General features: G+C 37.5%; 1 protein-coding gene across 1 annotated transcript in view; it reads left to right on the forward strand.

Moving 5' to 3' along the window:
- The window catches only part of LOC141425820 (cilia- and flagella-associated protein 54-like), a 35,272-nt gene extending 16,832 nt beyond the window's left edge, over positions 1-18,440 (forward strand). The window contains exon 3 of the mRNA XM_074084171.1: positions 17,297-18,440. Coding sequence (XP_073940272.1) covers positions 17,297-17,416 — 120 coding nt within the window. The 3' untranslated portion in view covers positions 17,417-18,440. The remainder of the gene's footprint in view (positions 1-17,296) is intronic.
- Positions 18,441-20,773: the final 2,333 nt, after the last annotated feature.

Here is a 20,773-nt window from a genome sequence, read left to right on the forward strand (position 1 = left end):
CTCAAGTGGAGAGTATCCTTTGTGTGTAAGTTCATGAGCCATCCACTTAATATTCTTATATTCTTTTGAAGACAATGCCAGATGACATCAGTTCCACACTGCTTTTAAAACACAGTAGCTGACTTTGATTCCATCCACTCACTATTCACTTCGAACTGTCAAATTTGGCTAAGGGAAAAAGAAAGCCCTTAAGAAAAGGCCAGGCTATTAATGTGCTCTCAGATTGCTAAGAAAAGGCTAAGCTGTTTATAGTATTTCCAAAATGTTCATCTCTCAGAGATTTGCTGGCAATAGTGTCAAGGTGAAATACACTCTCATTCATCAAGGAGCCAAGCCTTTGTGTTACCTGTGCTCAAAGTACCAGTCCCAGTTTTGTGAGAGGGGCAACTTAGGGGTATAATGGTACTTAGATATATCATCATGAGCCTGATATTTTGATTTACTATAAAAATATAACAAGAAGTATGTGTACTCCTTGATAAACCAAGCCTGGCTTCATTTTGGATACAATTGCACATCAGTCTCAGACAATTTCCTGAAAGGCTGGTCACTTTATTTAACTTCAGAGGAGGTGAGGGACAATTAGTATATCTGTTCATTTCTCGCTGTTTTGCTAAAACTGGAGTTTCATTTCCGTCATTCAGTTTGTTAAATGATTTAGCCTCAATTTAAAAAACAGGACCCTTAACAATAGAATTATACTTTCACTTTAGGAGAATCTTTGGTTTTTGCCTCCTAGAGCTGAATCACTTGACAAACCTTTGGAAATTCTTTTGACAAATGTTCTTTAAATTTAGGTAAATGCACAAAGCACAGGTGTAAACCTGTCCATCCATGTTCCTTGTTTGTTTTGGACAGTAGCTACTTGAGGATTGTGCATTTACTCTTCCTTCATCATAGGAAGTCATGCCATTATTTTCCTTTCTCAGCCACCATGATAGCACACAATTGTGGGAGGAGTACTCAGTACAAGTTCTGCCCTTGCAGACAGGTTATTAATCCTTAAAGACCCTGGGTCAATTAGTTTCTGTTGAAGGTCTCAGAAGCAATGTATCTTAGTGGGTAAAAACAAAGTTTGATTCCTAGTTTCACCACCTATTGGTGTGTGACCATGAGCAAGTTACTGTACTTGAAGCTTCAGTTCCTTATCTGTAGATTACTGATAGCTATTCTCATGTGGAAGCACATCAGAAACAATATTTAACACAGTACAATGTCTGTGGGAGGCACTCAATACAATGTGGTCATCTTTATTTTTCTTTAAAATAATGACTCATTTGACCATTAGCTCCATTCGTTAGTGACTTTTAGCCCATCCAAATGTTTGCTAATTTTCAAGGAGTAAATGATAATTTAATAGATGTATCCTTAATGTTATTTTCAACCATGCTTTTTTTTTCTTTTATTATTCATATGTGCATACAAGGCTTGGGTCATTTCTCCCCCCGCCCCCACCCCCTCCCTTACCACCCACTCCGCCCCCTTCCTCTCCCCCCACCCTCAATACCCAGCAGAAACTATTTTGCCCTTATTTCTAATTTTGTTGTAGAGAGAGTATAAGCAATAACAGGAAGGGACAAGGGTTTTTGCTGGTTGAGATAAGGATAGCTATACAGGGCATTGACTCACATTGATTTCCTGTGCATGGGTGTTACCTTCTAGGTTAATTCTTTTTGATCTAACCTTTTCTCTAGTACCTGTTCCCCTTTTCCTATTGGCCTCAGTTGCTTTTAAGGTATCTGCTTTAGTTTCTCTGCGTTAAGGGCAACAAATGCTAGCTAGTTTTTTAGGTGTCTTACCTATCCTCACCCCTCCCTTGTGTGCTCTCGCTTTTATCATGTGCTCAAAGTCCAATCCCATTGTTGTGTTTGCCCTTGATTTAATGTCCACATATGAGGGAGAACATACGATTTTTGGTCTTTTTGGGCCAGGCTAACCTCACTCAGAATGATGTTCTCCAATTCCATCCATTTACCAGCGAATGATAACATTTCATTCTTCTTCATGGCTGCATAAAATTCCATTGTGTATAGATACCACATTTTCTTGATCCATTCGTCAGTGGTGGGGCATCTTGGCTGTTTCCATAACTTGGCTATTGTGAATAGTGCCGCAATAAACATGGGTGTGCAGGTGCCTCTGGAGTAACCTGTGTCACAGTCTTTTGGGTATATCCCCAAGAGTGGTATTGCTGGATCAAATGGTAGATCAATGTCTAGCTTTTTAAGTAGCCTCCAAATTTTTTTCCAGAGTGGTTGTACTAGTCTACATTCCCACCAACAGCGTAAGAGGGTTCCTTTTTCCCCGCATCCTCGCCAACACCTGTTGTTGGTGGTGTCGCTGATGATGGCTATTCTAACAGGGGTGAGGTGGAATCTTAGCGTGGTTTTAATTTGCATTTCCTTTATTGCTAGAGATGGTGAGCATTTTTTCATGTGTTTTTTGGCCATTTGAATTTCTTCTTTTGAGAAAGTTCTGTTTAGTTCACTTGCCCATTTCTTTATTGGTTCATTAGTTTTGGGAGAATTTAGTTTTTTAAGTTCCCTATATATTCTGTCAACCATGCTTTTTATTTTATTTATTTATTTATTTATTTTAATTTTTCTTTTATTATTCATATGTGCATACAAGGCTTGGTTCATTTCTCCCCCCTGCCCCCACCCCCTCCCTTACCACCCACTCCACCCCCTCCCTCTCCCCCCCCTCAATACCCAGCAGAAACTATTTTGCCCTTATTTCTAATTTTGTTGTAGAGAGAGTATAAGCAATAATAGGAAGGAACAAGGGTTTTTGCTGTCAACCATGCTTTTTAAATCAACTATAAATTCACATGCAGTTATAAGGAATAATACAGAGGACTGGGGGTGTAACTCCATGGTAAAGCAGAGGGAAAGAGAGAGAGAGAGAAAGAGAGAGAGAAAGAGAGTGAGAGTTTATAGTGAGCTCTGTCTTACAAAACTACATTCTAACATCACAACCAGTGAATTGACTTTGATACACTCAAAATACAAAACATTTCTCTTTATCACAAGGCTCCCCATCACTCCTTTATAGACACATGCACTTCCCCTCTGCCCCATCTCCTCCTTAACCCCTGGCAACCACCAATCTGTTCTCCATTCTATAATCTTGTCATTTCAAGAATGTTATCTAAGAGGAATCATGCATTGTGCAACCATTTGGAATTGGCCTTTATTCATTTAGTATAATTCCATAGCCATTAAATTATCCTTTTTGATGAAAAGAAACCTCTGTGTGAAAATTGACACATTTGATTTTGGCAACAGATTTGTCATTCAACCCAAGTGCTTGATTCAGTGCCTGGCACACAGTAAAGATTAAGTGCTCAGTGGGTGAGTGGCGCTCTTCCTACTCCACCAATATTATCCTTCTTCCTCTTCCTCTTTTCTTTCCCCTTTCTTCTCTGCAGCCCCTTATTAACTGACAAAATCTAATCATTCCAGCTCCAAATACTAAAAAGTGCTAAATGAATAATGGGTGTGAAATGTCTTTGTAAATTGCAGACTTGGTTAGACTTTTCTATGAGAAATTGCCAGCCATTGTTGGCCGCCTCGTAAGAGGGGTTTGCAGCTGCTTGTGGTGTGTGCTGACGTGAACAGAGAAGTCAGCATGAGCAGTTTCTTTCCACACTGTGCACGTCTGGTCTGCCCTCTGGTTTGCTGCTGCAGTGGGAGCCGCTAACTAACAAAGCCAGGCCTGCTTTGATTCCAGGCAACAAAGTCCCTGGAACAAAATGTGAACTTCAGTTCTTTATAGAGCATTTGCTCTAAAAAATTTTTTTAAAAAAGAGCCTCCGGTTCCTAGTTGCCAGAAGTTAAGCCCAGTGAGCTCCCTCATGAAAAAGCATCAAGAAATGCCAAGTATTGTTAGAACTCTGGAGTTTTCATTTCTGTGTCTCAGGTCAAAAGTGCACAGGCAGACCCCACAGAGCCTCTCAGGAGGGAACCCAGCTATGGGGTACCTACAGCATTCGTCCTCTAACTTTGCTGCTGAGATTCAAAGCTCTGACCTTTAAGTGGAGTTAAACTCTTAGTCTGATGGAATTTCCCTTCTTCAGAAATGCAGTGGGGAAAGAACAAGCTTGCCAGCGTGTAAGAACTTTTAGTTAGCATAGAGCAGACTATGCTGTACTAACAAGTAAACTCCAAATCCCAGATGTTCCACATCTAATGAATATTGGGCACCTGCCATCCAACTTGGAACTTTGCTATCTGAACCGCTTGGCCTCCAAGAGAACCACTGCAGGAGAGGGTTGCAGGATTTTACAGGACATTTTTATGGAAGGTGACCATATATTCCAGTATCCAGCATCACAATATGTACTAGCTGATTTGAAGTGACAGCTCATATACTTCTTGTCTATTCTGAGATATGTCCCAGTTTTGGTAAAAAATTTGGGTGGCCATTACTTTTTTTTTTTTATTTCCTTTTTAAAATTATTGTTGCACTGGGGGTACATTGTGACATTTACCAAAGTTCTAACATTATGTCGTAGTTGAATTCATCCCCTCAATCACTCTCCTTTATCCCTGCACTCCCATTCCTGGGATAGCTTAAACAGGACTCATTGTTCCATTTTCATACATGAGTACATAAGATTTCCACCATATAACCTCCTACACCCTTTCCTTGTATCCCCCCCTTACACCGGTGCCAACCTTCAGAAAGGACCTGTTTGATCTTCCTGTTCTCCATTTTGGTTTGTATAAGCTAGCTATAAGGGAGTTTCATTGTTACATTTCTATGTATGTATGTATTATAACCCAAATTGGTCCCTCCCCCCTATTTTTCTTGGGGTGACCATTTCTAAGAGCCATCATAGAATAGCTATTATAATTCCTGCTTATATCAAGGATGTGAAATATAGCAGAATAGAGAAGCACATATGTATTTTGTTGAACACTAATAATTTTGGTACAATAGGCCTTTGTAGGAATGTCATGAATTTTTAAATAAAAATAATACAATAACTTCAAAGTACCAAAACCCTGTTGAACAGATAAGATATAAATATATTTGTATTGACAAAATCATCTTATTTAATCACATGTTTTAGGCTGAAAAATAGTATTCCTCAGAATCCACATTCTGACCCCCAGAACCTGGTACCGTCTATGCCAAAGGCACTTTGCAAATGTGATTAAGTTAAGGATGTAATAATGGGGGGCTCATCTTGCACCATCCAGGTAATCCCTAAATGCAGTTAGAAGTACCCTTCTAAGAGGGAGAATTGACAACATAAGAAGGGAAGCTAGCTGGGCACTGGCAGCTCACTCCTGTAATCCTAGCTACTCAAGAGGCAGAGATCAGGAGGATTGCAGTTTGAAGCCAGCCTGGGCAAATAGTTTATGAAAACCCTATCTCAAAAAAAAAACCATTACAAAAAAGGACTGGTGGAATGGCTCAAGGTGTAGACCCTGAGTTCAAACCCCAATACCACAAAAAAAAAAAAAAAGGAAGAGAAGCTGAAACTGAAGTTGGGAGCCATGGGCCTGGCATTTAAGAGAAAGGGGACTATAAGTCAAGGAAAAGAGGGAAGCCTGCTTCCCTAAAGGACTCGAAGCCCTCCGAGCCCTTTGAGCCAGCAGAAGGAACCAGACCAGCTGATACCGTGACTTTATCCCAATTAAACTGGTTTTGGCTTTCTGACTATAAGAACAGAATAAGAGAATAAATCCATATTGTTGTAAACCTCTAAGCTTGTGGGAAATTGTTAGGCAGCAATAGGAAACTAATACACAAGAGCATTCTGAAGTTAAGCATCTGACTTCAGATTCCTGTTTCTAGTTAAGATAGGTACTTTGTCATCATTTTTTGTACGTAAGAAATTGAGGCCTAAAGACTTTAAGTGACTTTCCCAGGGTCCCTCATCTAATCAGTGTCAAGGTCAGGATCCACACCTAGGTAGAGCTCCTCAGAACTCATTCCTAACCACTGTGCCCACCTGCCTCTCCCCTAGCACCCAACTATCCTCTGAGCTCCCTCCTGCCATGTCTGCCAATACGGAAAAGTTTTGCTTTTCCATATAGATATCCAATTGACCCAGACTCATTCATTGAAAAGATTGTTTCTTGCTGACTCCACTAAAGAGTCACCTTTGTCATAAGTCATGTGTCTGGGTCCCTTTCTAGACTCTATTCTATTCACATATTTGTGTATCTTTCTATCTGGATTCTGTATTTATTTGTACTTACTCCAGTTCCATTCTGTGTATGGTAGCTCTTTCATAAGACTTTTGTAGCTAGAAGTTTAAGTTCATCCTCTTTGTTCTTTTTTTAAATGATCATAGCCATTCTAAGTCCTTATATATCATTATCAATTTTCTGACACTACTATAAATGATAGTTTAAAATTTTTCTTTTCTAATTGTTGCTTCTTCTATATAGAAATAAAATTTACATTTGCATTGATATTATATATTGCAACATTGTTAAATGTACTTACATCATCCTAAAAGTTTATCTGAAAACTATTTTGGATTTTCTGTCTGTGAATAATGATAGCTTCGTTTCCTCCTTTCTCACACCTGTACCTTTTCAAACTTTTGTATTTCACCAATTAAAAACTTCCATACAATGTCAATTAGAGTGATGGTAATATAATTAACATATGATTCACTGATGTGTGTGTGTGTGTGTGTGTGTGTGTGTAGCTGGGGTTCGAACTCAGAGTTTGCACTTGCAAAGCAAGTACCACTTGAGCCACACCTCCAGCCCATTTTGCTCTGGTTATTTTGGAGATGGGGTCTCATGATCTATTTGCCTGGGCTAGTCTCAAACTGCAATCCTCCCAATCTCAGCCTCCCAAGTAGCTAGGCTTATAGCCATGAGCTGCAGGTACCTGGCTTGACTTTTCAGTTCTGGGGAAAGAGGAAAATTTATTTAATGAATGGCATTGTAAAATTGTCTGCAACTACAGCTGAATCTATGTTTACTTACAGCCTATACTATATTTATTAAATTTATTCCTTGGCTTTTATAAATTTGCCACTATTGTGAATAGAGTTTTAAATTCCCATTTTAAATTATTTTTTCTAGAATTAGGAAAATCACCTAAACATGGCTAAGGAAATTTATGAAATAAACATCTGATCTTATATTAAAATTAAAAAGCCACTATCATCAAGAGTTGTTTTTGTTTTATTCTGCAATACTGGGGTTTGAACTCAGGGCCTCATGCTTTCAAGGCAGGAGCTCTACCACTTGAGTCACTCTCATCAAAATCATGAAGGCCAGTTTTTCAGGTGTTTAGGTAGATGAAAATGTTAAATTTGCCTCCCAATCAAAGCACACCAGTGCTGTAAATATTAAGACAATCTGAATGTGCTTTGTGGAGTCAAGTTACATCTTTTTACCAGGGAGTTCAAGGTTTAAAAAAGTAAGATTTTCAGAACTTCAAATAAAATTATAAGGCTCAAAGATAAAGTTTTTCTTTGGAGATATTTCTTGATCTGTATGCATGTAATCTTGATTTATCTAGATACTTAAAGTGAGCCCACATAAGTTTTTACAAAGTGAATCTGGAGATTTTAAGTGACTTGCCCTGTGTCTCTCATCTAATCAGTGTCAAGGTCAGGATCCATGCCTGGGTAGACAGCTCCTCAGAACACATTCCTAACCACTGTGTTTGCTTCCTCTCCTTTAGCACCTAATATGGCGGAAGGAGCTCCCTTCCGCCATATCTGCCAACCCCTGCAGGACCCACGCTCTCTGTGAAATGCTCCCACTGCCCACTCCTTTCTCCCACGCCCACCTGACTTCATTCTTCTCAGGGGGCTCAGCAGTACCCTGGGCACCCATGCCTTTCCAGCCTCAGTTTTTTTGAAATTTGTGAGAGGTTCTAAGGCTTCAGTAGGGAATTTCTCGGATAAAGTTGACCTTCAAATGAAATTGATGAATTTCTTTGTCATGCAACATAGAAATTTTTTTTTAAAATGATTTTTGGTTTTTTTTGTTTTGTAAATAATTCTGAATCCAAATTATCCTGAGGAATTCTGGTTTCTTTTTCTAGATAAGAAAGTCTTTTGGAAAAAAAAATTGGCAAGTAACTATAAATTAGTTCAATTTTAAAGAACAACATTAAAGAAATGATGATTTTTGTCAGGCTGGTGAGAATAAAAGACTGAAATAGTAAAAAGAAGGAAAAGGAATTTAATCAAGGAAGGACATACTGAAAGAGTTCATTAAAATCTGGCCCACATTTGAACTTGTTTGGCAGTTTTGAAAGCTCTAGAGCTAAAGGTTATTTGCCAGAATCATATTTTATATGAGTTTCTGTGTGAAAACTAGATGTTATTGAAATGAAGATTTTATTACTTGTGTTTATCTGTTCCAATAATTTTTCTCAACCAAAAGGAAAACCATATATTGTTCAAAATATCTACAGTTTTCTCAAGCTAATGAGTTTTTACTGAGCACTTTCTCTGAAACCTATTCTGACTTCTCTCAGCCACAATGTCAGTTGCCTTTTCATTGATTCTAAGTGTTAAGTGACCAAAAAGGGTGTGAGGGGACACATTTCCACTAATCAATTAGGTGTGCCTATCCTTCCACTGTAATTGTTAAGTTGGAGCTTGAACTGCTGGGAGCTTTGTGATATGGAGGAATTTAACAGCCTCCTTTCAAAAACCTTAAAACAGAGAAAGAGCAATGTGTGTGGGTGGGGAGGGGGGAATTTTTAATAGCCTCAAGGTAAGAAAGCAAATAGTATTTTTATCCAGCATTCTCACATATATAAGTAGCTCTACCATGCTTTCTACCCTTCTTAATATATCACCTTTCTCCAAAGTTAATGATTTATTGGATTTTCTCTGGACTGGGAAAAAACACAAATTTCAAAGGAGAAAGGATAAGATTCCAGCTTACTTAAGAATCAATATCATTCAACTGGTGATCCACCTAATAAAAGTTTTAGATGGGAGAGAAATAGACATACTTTGTTTCACTGTACTTTATGTGATTAAGAATGTCCTCATGCCAGCAAGGATGGATATCATTCTCCCCACTCTAACAGATATAACACTCAACTCTTAGGAAGGTGAGAAGGGCTTTTATACAACTCTACCAAATCACAGGAAATTTCACACTTTTCTGAGAATGAAATTATCTTTTCATCACTCTAATTTTTGTGTTAATAAAATTTTAAATATGACAGAAAAAGAATTTTCATGTAATCGGAGATCAAATGGTCATATTGGTAAGATGGTAGGAATCTTTTGCTATTAAATTTTAAAGAAATAACATTATTATAAAAGGCATTTTGCAGAGAACAAGAAAATTGGAAATTAAAGACAAGATGTAGTAGAGAAAGCATTTGTGCAAGGAATTGGTTCAAATGGCATTTTGTCTAAGAATAGAAGAATAATTCATTTTTAATCATCATTATCATCACTTCTACCACTGAGTTATGCCCTCAGCCCATGAATAGCTAATAATTTAAGCAATCATTCCTTCATAATGAAACTTCCAAAAGAAACTGTTTTGGGTTGCTTCTAGGTAGAGACGTGGAGGTGCCAGAAAAGTGGTACCCACAGAGAGGGCATGAACGAAGTTCCCCCTTTCCCTTGCACCTTGCAGTATATATGTATCTCTGCCATCTGGTGTTCCTGGGTTGTATCCTTTATAACAAGTTGATAATCATAAGTAAAGTTGAATTCCATTGCAAACTCAAAGGGAGGATCATGACAACTCCAAAATTTGTAGGTGGCCAGGGAGAAAAAAGAGTAAGTACAGTGCATACCCATTTGCAGCTAGTATCTGCAATGCAGACAGTCTTACAGGACTGAGACCTAAACCTGTGGGGTCCCTGCTAACTCTGGGTAGTGAATATGTATGGTCATCAATCCTTTTACTTAAAAAGCACTACTTTTTTTTTTTTTCTTTTCCTGGTACTGGGGATTGAACCCAAAACCTTGCATATGCTAGGCAAGTGCTCTACCACTTGAGGCACATCCTCAGCCCTAATGTCAGAGCCCAACTAATGTCTATGTAGCTTTGGTGGCTCCTGCCACAGCCCTTTTTCCCTCCTTGGCACCCATTCTGCACACATTGCCCTTCCTACCACACTCCAGACCCAGGCAAGGACCTTACTAATCCAGCTGCTTGTTTTTATAGAGAACTATTTAAGAAAACAATCCTTCAAGACCAAAAGAAACTCTTATGAAAATAATGAAACTTTAGGCTATATATACCCAGACTTATTCTGACTGCTTCAGACCCAAGGCCCAAAGAAAAGAACATTTGAAGTCTAACACCCTATTGTGCATAAAGAAAAGCCTCTTTGGAATGTTAGAAACAATATTCAAGGAATAATACAGGGTCCCAAACAGGTAAAATTCCCTTTAAAATATCGAAAGCTCTAAGTAGAACAGGAAGCATGAGTTACACAGCCAACAATCTAACAATCAAGTGTATAGGGCATGAAGGCTGGATCAGACGCATGTTCAGGACCGGGTTCCTACTATCAGGAGTTACATGGAGGAGTTAAAGGAAAAGTTCTGCTAGACAGAGAATTGAACAGAATCACCTAATATTTGACATGTCATGAGGCTGAATGCTCATTCTTCATAATGAGTAGACATGTGAAAAAATGAACTCTAATAAAGAACTTGCATATGATTACATTTCACTTTATCTCATTGCTTTATTTTCAAAGAATTATTTTAAAGCTTTGTGTTTCATGGAAAGCCTTGGGCTTGCACACTGTTGACAGACATTTTTACACTCTGGGAAATTAGTTTTTTTCTGAGAGGAAGACTGTGTTTATTAAGTACAGGACATGGGCTTGTATCTTTGTTTTAGAGAGTTCTATTTCACTTGTAAATGAACTATAGTAGAGGTCAGAAGAAAATGTGATTGACTATAGGTTATATTGCACAAAGTATTTTTACTCATGAGTGGGTAACATGTATATGATGCTTTCTTCTTCTTCATTAGAAAATAAACTTTTAAGCTGAAAAGTGTGTTCACAGCTTCCTTTAGACTCTTCTAATTCCAATAAATAAGGATCAATTGACTGCTGTTAGATATTCACCCCCCCACTCAGGATCATTTCTTATTTTTTTTTCCGTCATGTTGTAGGTTCAGTTTTCTGGTGCTACAGTTTGGCTGTTAAGTGTCCCCCAAAAGACCCATATGGTAATAGCTTGGTCCCCAGAGTGGCACTATTGGGAGGTGGCAGAACTTTTAGAAGGTAAGGGGTAGTGGAGGTCTTTAGGTCATTGGGGGCCTGCTCCCTGGCTCATGATAAGGTAAATGGTTTTGCTCTGCCATGTGCACCTTCCATGTTGTGTTGCCTCACCACAGGCCTAAAGTCATGGGACCAATTGATCATGGACTACACTCTCCAAAACTGTAGACCAAAATAAATCTTTTCTCTTTATAAGTCGATTATCTCAGAAGTTTGTTATAGTGATGGACAGCTGACTAATATATGTAGGGGAGCATATTCTAAAATGGAATTTAGCTTTCAAGAAGTTTATTAGGTGGGCTGAGGATATAGCTCAGTGGATAAGTGTTTGCCTAGCATGCACAGCCCCTGGGTTCAAGGCCCAGTACTGCAAAAAAAAAAAAAAAGTTTATTAGGATGAGGAAATACGCATGAGATCAATACCCTTGGGGAAAGTGAAGGAAGCAGGATTAAGCATCAGAAGAAGTTGGGCTGAAATGCAGTCACAACAAAGGACTGAGCAACCCCAAGGAGAGTTCTAAAGCTGGGATGGCCCTTCAGACTTGTGAATCATGGTGGGGTCCGCTGTTTCTACTGCCATATCAACCAGTAATTGGATATAAGCTTCCCCCAAAACAGAGATTATAAACTTCAGCTGAAAGCAATTGTTGGAGAGGGTTGAGAGTGAGGGCTGTCAGCCGGCATATTCCTAGAGCTGGGAAAATTAAGCCTCAAAGAGGAGCTCTGAGTGGCTCAATGTGGGGGTCATGAGAAGTACAAATATTTAATTCAGTAATTACTGTAGAATCACTAAATGGCAAGATGGCAAAGTACATATTAGTATACAGTCAACATAAGCCAAAGAAATCTAAAATAAGAATTTTAATTCTTATGCCAGGTATCCAGATGCTGCTTTTCTAGGTCATGGTAAAATGAACCCAATACATTTCCAACATCACTTCTGTTAATCACTCTATTTGCTCAGCCTTAGGAACATTACCCCTTCTGGAGTGTGAGGAAAAGAAGAGATTAAAGAACAGTAGGAAGAACACCCAGAACTAATATCTACACTCAAGTAATATCGTCTGCAAACATTAATATGAAAAAAAATTCTATAATTACATTTGAATCCTCATTTTACTTGAGGAATTCCCCATGAAGCCCTAGAACCTTCCATGAAATTTCAAAAGCTAAGCTGCAAGAGTGTGGGTGCCCAGGGTGCTACTGAGCCCTCTGAGAAGAATGAAGTCAGGTGGGCGTGGGAGAAAGGAGTGGGCAGTGGGAGCATTTCACAGAGAGCGTGGGTCCTGCAGGGGTTGGCAGATATGGCGGAAGGGAGCTCCTTCCGCCATATTAGGTGCTAAAGGAGAGGAAGCAAACACAGTGGTTAGGAATGTGTTCTGAGGAGCTGTCTACCCAGGCATGGATCCTGACCTTGACACTGATTAGATGAGAGACACAGGGCAAGTCACTTAAAATCTCCAGATTCACTTTGTAAAAACTTATGTGGGCTCACTTTAAGTATCTAGATAAATCAAGATTACATGCATACAGATCAAGAAATATCTCCAAAGAAAAACTTTATCTTTGAGCCTTATAATTTTATTTGAAGTTCTGAAAATCTTACTTTTTTAAACCTTGAACTCCCTGGTAAAAAGATGTAACTTGACTCCACAAAGCACATTCAGATTGTCTTAATATTTACAGCACTGGTGTGCTTTGATTGGGAGGCAAATTTAGCATTTTCATCTACCTAAACACTTGAAAAACTGGCCTTCATGATTTTGATGAGAGTGACTCAAGTGGTAGAGCTCCTGCCTTGAAAGCATGAGGCCCTGAGTTCAAACCCCAGTATTGCAGAATAAAACAAAAACAACTCTTTATGATAGTGGCTTTTTAATTTTAATATATGATTAGATGTTTATTTCATAAATTTCCTTAGCCATGTTTAGGTGATTTTCCTAATTCTAGAAAAAATAATTTAAAATGGGAATTTAAAACTCTATTCACAATAGTGGCAAATTTATAAAAGCCAAGGAATAAATTTAATAAATATAGTATAAGCTGTAGTAAACATAGATTCAGCTGTAGTTGCAGACAATTTTACAATGCCATTCATTAAATAAATTTTCCTCTTTCCCCAGAACTGAAAAGTCAAGCCAGGTACCTGCAGCTCATGGCTGTAAGCCTAGCTACTTGGGAGGCTGAGATTGGGAGGATTGCAGTTTGAGACTAGCCCAGGCAAATAGATCATGAGACCCCATCTCCAAAATAACCAGAGCAAAATGGGCTGGAGGTGTGGCTCAAGTGGTACTTGCTTTGCAAGTGCAAACTCTGAGTTCGAACCCCAGCTACACACACACACACACACACACACACACACACACACACACACATATCAGTGAATCATATGTTAATTATATTACCATCACTCTAATTGACATTGTATGGAAGTTCTTAATTGGTGAAATACAAAATTTTGAAAAGGTACAGGTGTGAGAAAGGAGGAGATGAAGCTATCATTATTCACAGACAGAAAATCCAAAATAGTTTTCAGATAAACTTTTAGGATGATGTAAGTACATTTAACAATGTTGCAATATATAATATCAATGCAAATGTAAATTTTATTTCTATATAGAAGAAGCAACAATTAGAAAAGAAAATTTTTAAACTATCATTTATAGTAGTGTCAGAATATTGACAATGATATATAAGGACTTAGAATGGCTATGATCATTTAAAAAAAGAACAAAGAGGATGAACTTAAACTTCTAGCTACAAAAGTCTTATGAAAGAGCTACCATAACACAGAATGGAACTGGAGTAGTACAAATAAATAGAGAATCCAGATAGAAAGATACACAAATATGTGAATAGAATAGAGTCTAGAAAGGGACCCAGACACATGACTTATGACAAAGGTGACTCTTTAGTGGAGTCAGCAAGAAACAATCTTTTCAATAAATGAGTCTGGGTCAATTGGATATCCATATGGAAAAGCAATACTTCTCAGTCTCTACCTTACATAATATTCAAAAGCAATTCCAAATTGATTGTAGAATAAGTTTGTAAGATAAAACAATAAAGCTGCTAAAGGAAAGGAAATCATAGGGATTCTCTTCATGACCTTGGTAGTGCAAAGCTTTCATAAATAAGACCCTCTGAAAAAAGTACTGATCTCAAAAGAAAGGCTGCAAATTGGCAAGCCATGAAGTGGGAGACAATAGTTCCAGCAAATGTACAGCAAAGGACTGGCTTGTAGAATATATTTAAAAATCATATATTCATATATAATCATATATATTTTTATATATCAATGAGAAAAAGACAACACGTTATTAATAAGTTGGATGAAAGACTTGCACTTCAACAGAGAGACATACACCATAAGTATAGAGTCATTAGTTATCAGCAACATTGCATTAAAAACATGAGGAGTCTAGATGCATACAAAACACATCAGAGTGGCCAAAGTTTTCAGCTGAAATTATCCCAACTTGTGGAGGGGTGGAATAACTGCAGCTCTCATATGTTGTTGGTAGGGAGAATAAATTAGAAAACTAATTTTAGGTCCAGCTAATCACACTTTTGTGTATATGCTTTTTTTCTTGATCTGGGTAATAGTTTCAGGAATATATTCATTTCAAAAAATATATATCAAATTGTGCACTTATAATTTCTCCACTCTTTCCATTTGTTATAACTCAGCCAGAAGCTTACCTTAAAAATGTGCCCAGCAATAGGAAAATATAGAATACTGTTTTATCATGATACAAGTAAGTAGAATTTGAGGTTATTTGACTTGTCCACCAAAGGGCTTAAATTCCCATGCTGTTCATAAAGGTGTGTGCATGTGCGTGTGCGTGTGCGTGTGTGTGTGTGGGGGGGGGTTTATAACATTTTAGAGCAGTTTGTTTTCTCCTGAGGACAAACATAGATTAGTGACTCCTGCTTGACAGCTGCTTTATTTTATCCTTGTAATGTGAAGGTTTCACCTGTGGCCTCCATAAATAAACTCAACAATTAATCTTCATCCTTTGACAAATGGCCTCTTGTTTCTGGAGTTTCAATGGAAAGGGTCAGAAGTCAAAATGCTCTGTTTGTATCTAGTATATAAATTATGTCATGAATAGAACTCTAATGTTAGATAAAACTGACTTGGACACTTAAAAAAAACCTATTCCTAGTTTTAATATGGGAAGGATACCACAATAAGAAAGGTACAATACAATAGACAATATGAATATCTTAGTACCAATTATATTTATTTGCAAACTACTTTGAAATTCATCTGCTAAAGGCTATTTAAATTGGGCATGGAATGTTTCATCTATAAAATAGCCTACATGTTCTGTTCAGTTAAATAGCAATGAAATACAACTCAAATAAACATGCTAAGCACAAATAGTTTCAACAAATTAATAAAGCATTTAGTATTAGATTGCCAAATGTTTCCCCTTTTCTGAAAAAAAGGCAATGAAATAACAAAAATAACAACAATAAACATTTGTAGCATTCCAATAATGGACTACCTTGAGTTTGGGGAAACCCTCATGTATTTCTGGTTGAAACGTTAATTGCCACAACCTATTGGGAAAGTAATTCTGGCAAAAAAAAAAAAAGTTAAATGTAAAAGGTAAACACCCTTTGATTAAGCAAAACAACTGTAGGGACTCAGCAATATAGAAATTAAAGGTATCTTACCCAATCATGTACAAAAGTGAAAACACCAGTCTGGAGAATATGTGACTGGATTAGGAGATGGCAGCCATTAAAAAGGATGTGCTCAGTAACGGTTGTATTCTGTGGCCTCTATCGAGTGGTCATTGTATGTTAGGTACCATTCTAGGTGTTTTATCTGTCTAGGCCCATTCATCCAATTCCTGTAACAACGATATCAGTTCTATTTTATGAATGATGAAATTAAAGTTCAGGCAGATAAAATATTTTACCTGTTCATGTGTGGTGAGATCTGAATTTGAATCGGCCTGGCTTCCTCTGGAATGCACACTCTTAACCAGCATGTAGTTATTCTGCCTTCCTGAATTAAGGAAGAATTTCTCTTACATGTTGTTAATTGAATAATCAAGTAATGGAAATGTAATTATCCCATTAAAAAAAGCAAAGCAAAAGTCATATGCAAGAATATTCCCCAAGCTGGAAACATTGGTTACATCTGGATTGATCAAGGAAGAGAGATGTTATTAACTTTTTATTTATTTGCTTCCTTATTCTTGAAGTTCTAGAAAGTGCTGGAATACATTGTTAGTTTTTTAATTTAATGATGTGAAGAAAAAATTAACAAAAACCAGCTTCTACTTTTAGGTCCATTATGCTTTCTTGAGAGTAAAAGGAATGGATGATTCACTTAATAAGCAGACAAGAAATTAATAAAACTTGTCCTGTAATTTCATACCAGGATTCAGATCCACAAAGCTCAAATTCTTTGTGGGCATTACTCTTTCATTATCAAAAGTATTTAGGTCAGCATGAAGTGGGTCCCAGTAAATGCTCATTTCCTGTTGAAAATTTTTGTTCTCTCTTCTTTGCCTTTCCCCCAAGTAAATAACCAATGTTACGACCTCAAAAGCTGTCTTTATTTTCCACTTTAAGCCTTGTCAGGATGACTTAACTGCACCGCCCTTGGCCTTAGCAACTCAGTGCCTCGAAAGGTGGAATGATTTCCAAACATAATTTGTGGTTACTTTCTCCCCATCTTCCCTGTGACTGTGGTAGCCTTACATTCAAAATGAGAGGGGGACTTTCATCAACCTGCCAGCCTGCTATAAAGGAGAGCATTTTATTTGGAACACAGCCAAAAGTACTTCACTCAGAACCATGTACAGAGATTATATAAATGCAAACAGTCCCTATTTCTAGAAGTATTTGAAATTTTATAGGCTGATCTATAAATCGTAATAGGACATTGAATGACATATGAGACATTTCAACAGTACACCTTTGCGCCTTACCTTAGGCACAAAAGTTAAGTACTTTTTATGTAAAATTGTTCTATGAAATTGTATTTGGGTGTTTTGAGAACTTTACTTCAGTCATCAATTTGAAGCAATGCATTTCACAAATACTTTTATTCTCTTTCTTTCAGGTCCCATTTGATGTCTCCTTGCCTTCTATATTTAGCCTCGAGAGACTTTTTGATCTTGCTAATGGTTGTATTGTATCGGGAGGAAGCCTCTTCAACTGGATGGTGTCAGTTATTTCCTGAACATTCCTTACACAGTGACCTTCCAGAGATTTAATTGACATTGTTTTTCTTGGTTTGAAATAAGTTTCTGAAACTATCAAAATAAAATTAGTTTCTCACACAAGTTGAAGTTCTTTAGAAAATATAATTTCAATGAACGTTTTAAATAGTATTTGAATTAAATGCTAGTGCTCTTGCTTGGCACAATATCTTACAGAGCTCTTTGTAGAAAACATGTTTGTGCACAGCACAGCTCTCCTAATATTTGTGGTAGTTTATGTTAGGTTGTCTTTAGATGAATCTGTACAGCAAGATTGGGTTAAACTGGTGATGCTCAACTGAGAGTAGTTTTCCCCTTAAGTGACTCTTGACAATGTCTGAGGGCAGTTTTGGTTGTTATAACTGTAAGGAGAGTATTAGTGTCACCTACTGTGTAGAGGCCATAGATGCTGCAAAAATCCTGTGATTTACAAGATAGGCCCCTACAGCAAAGAGTTATCAGGCCCCAAATATTGCCAGGGTTGAGAAACCCTGGATTAAACCTCAATGTGTGGTAAGCTCAACTCTGGAACTTTGTCTGTTTGTCTTGGAAAGAAGTTTGTAGTATATTTTATACTTCTGAGATGTACATTGCACACAATTTTATTGAGTTGACTTTGAAATTATACAGACCTTGGTTTGAATAAAAAATTAACCTCTTGCTAGCTTTGCTACTTCTTAAGCCATTGTTTTTCCATCTATACAATGGGGATATGAGTATCCATCTTACAGGACTACTATATTATTAGATTAAATGAATTGGTACAGTAATGTGTTAAGCACGAGGCCTGATGTAATAACACAGTGTGGGAAAATGATTGCTGGGGTGAAAGGGGATTATGCATTTTCTAGCATCTAACAGTGCTAGAAGCATATGTGCCTCCCAGATCCTGGCCCACAAATGGACACTCATAGTAAAAAGTAAATAAACAATAATAAAAGAATAATGAAAGTGTGTTTTTTAAAGCTAAATGGTTTTAATGTATTGTCCTTTATTATAAGATTATGAATTTTCTACTTTCTAATGGTGTTAAAAAGTCTTCCTTTTATGAAGAAATGGTAATAGCAGGTGTTAACCAGCAGTTTAAGATGCTTTAACTTGATAATAAAAGAAAAAAAAAAGAGTAGCTTTATTTTGGTACCCAATATTCTAAATGTAAATATTCATAAAGATCCAAAATGTGAGAAGACTTGAACTAGAATTGCCCTACAGTATTACATAAAGGAAGTGAGTCTTTAGCAAGACATTTAAGTACGAGAAGAGTTTGGTGGATGAAAGTGTGCCATAAAGTTTTTCTAGAAGCTAAACCAGGTGTGGTACTTCATGCCTGTAATGCCAGTACTGTGGAGGCTGGAGAATTGTAAATTTGAGGCTAGCCTAGGCTATATAGCAAGACACTATCTCAAAAAAATTTATTTTTTTGCTAGAAGCAAGAACACTGTAGGAGAACAGAGACAAAAAAATGAAAATGCATATGGTTCATGTGTGAAGAATCTGCCTGCTATCTGTATAGAGTGTGTCCAGTTATGATGGAAAATGATAATCACTCTAAGAATGAAGTAGGATGAAGACTTGAGGCTGAAGCAGTAGATGAGAGGGTACCATTGCAGGTCATTGAGAAGAGAGAATTTTCTGGCACTGGTAGACATTCAATAAATACTGAGTAAAAAGAATAAGCAGAATGAATGATGATGGCCTGCTCTCCAGGGAAGATAAACATGCAGGATATAATGGGAGAGGCCAGAAGACCTAAAGGAAGCAATGTCAAAAGGAAAGAGAAAAGAATAAAACAGTTACTGGTGAGTTTAAGGCAAAGAAACTCTATTGGATGACTATAACTAACCTCATACGAAATTTGACTCAAATAAGAAAGCATTTGGATGGTGATAGCTCTTATTCAATGAAGACTTCCCAGTCCTTTTGGCCCGGGCCTAGGGTTTATAACTGTCTCTGTTGGGATAGAAAGCACTTGAAGAGTTTGTTCTTCTTAATAGAGGGAGTTTAATTTATTATGCAAAGCTTAGCCATCCAGGACAAGGAACGTACAGTAGATTGTCCACACATTTAACACAGGTGTGAAAGTTTGACATGACTACAACCAATGCTGTTCACTTCCACCTAATAATTTCCTGAGAATGTATATGTCCATCTTCCATTCTTGTCTGTTAAGTTTTTACTAGTTGAGTGTTTCTTATTTGTATTTTAAATATTAGCAATACTTGTACTATTTTATAGAACCCTAGAACAATGCCCAGCACATAGTAGAGATCTATAATATTGTTGAACCAGTGAATGGAAGGAGCGATGGATGTGACCCAGGCAAAGTAGTACTGTGGTGCTCTGAAAAGAAGGAGGCAAAGATAATTGCTTATACTTCTATCGTCACGATCACTACCATTATTCCCTACCCTTTCTGGAGCATTTACCACGCAGTATTAGTAATTGCTTCACATGCATTATCTCCCCGTCTTCATAGGAATTATGACCGTGATTCACAAAGTATTACTGACCCTGTGTTACAGAAGAGGAAAGGAAGTGGAAAGTAGTTACATAACTGGCTCAGTGATCACGGTCGGTCAGAGATGGAGCCAGAATTTAAATCCTGACTTGGGATTCTGTGCTCTTCACTGCTAAGCTTGCTTCCCCTTCCCTTGCACCAGTGTATTGGTCTGGGACATTTGTAAGTAAACAGAGCGTAAGACATAGCTGAACCCCAACCTAAAACTGGAACACCTATCATCTGCCCTGGAGCTGACTTTCAGACCTGAACAGGTGCCTCCAGAAGGCATGAAGATGGTGAGGTGCAATGTTGCCTATGCTAGTGTACTAGTTTCTTCTGGGGAAGGCATGTCCCTTCCAACTATTGCAGATTACATAATATTTCAGTACATTTTTAAAAATTCTCCACTTTCAGTTATTTACAGATGCTGTTATTCTTGGGTGTTGTTTTGCCTGAGAAAAACACTGTCTAAAACCATACCAGACCTTGAAGTCACAGTTTCCCTATTTTAAATATCATTTTAGAAACTTCCCTTCTAAAATAGGAGTGGCACTCACTAGTTAAAGCTGGAACTTTCTGTGCAAGGAACTGAGAAAATGATGGTACACTTGGCTGAAGTACAAACAAAAATTAAACTCCAAATCTACCAGTATGAAAGATTTGTTTATTTCCAGAAATGTCTTTCAGAGTTTTTTTTTAAAGCAAATTATAAATTTGCAGCTGCTTTTTTTAATGCTGTATTCAGTATCTGCAAATACTTTATAGCAGACACCTGTGGTGTTTCTGTTTGTTTTAATTATAACAGAGAATGGCGCAAAGCAAACCAAAAGGGGGAGAA

This window comes from Castor canadensis, chromosome 8 (assembly GCF_047511655.1).
Source record: "Castor canadensis chromosome 8, mCasCan1.hap1v2, whole genome shotgun sequence".
NCBI classification, from domain to species: domain Eukaryota; kingdom Metazoa; phylum Chordata; class Mammalia; order Rodentia; family Castoridae; genus Castor; species Castor canadensis.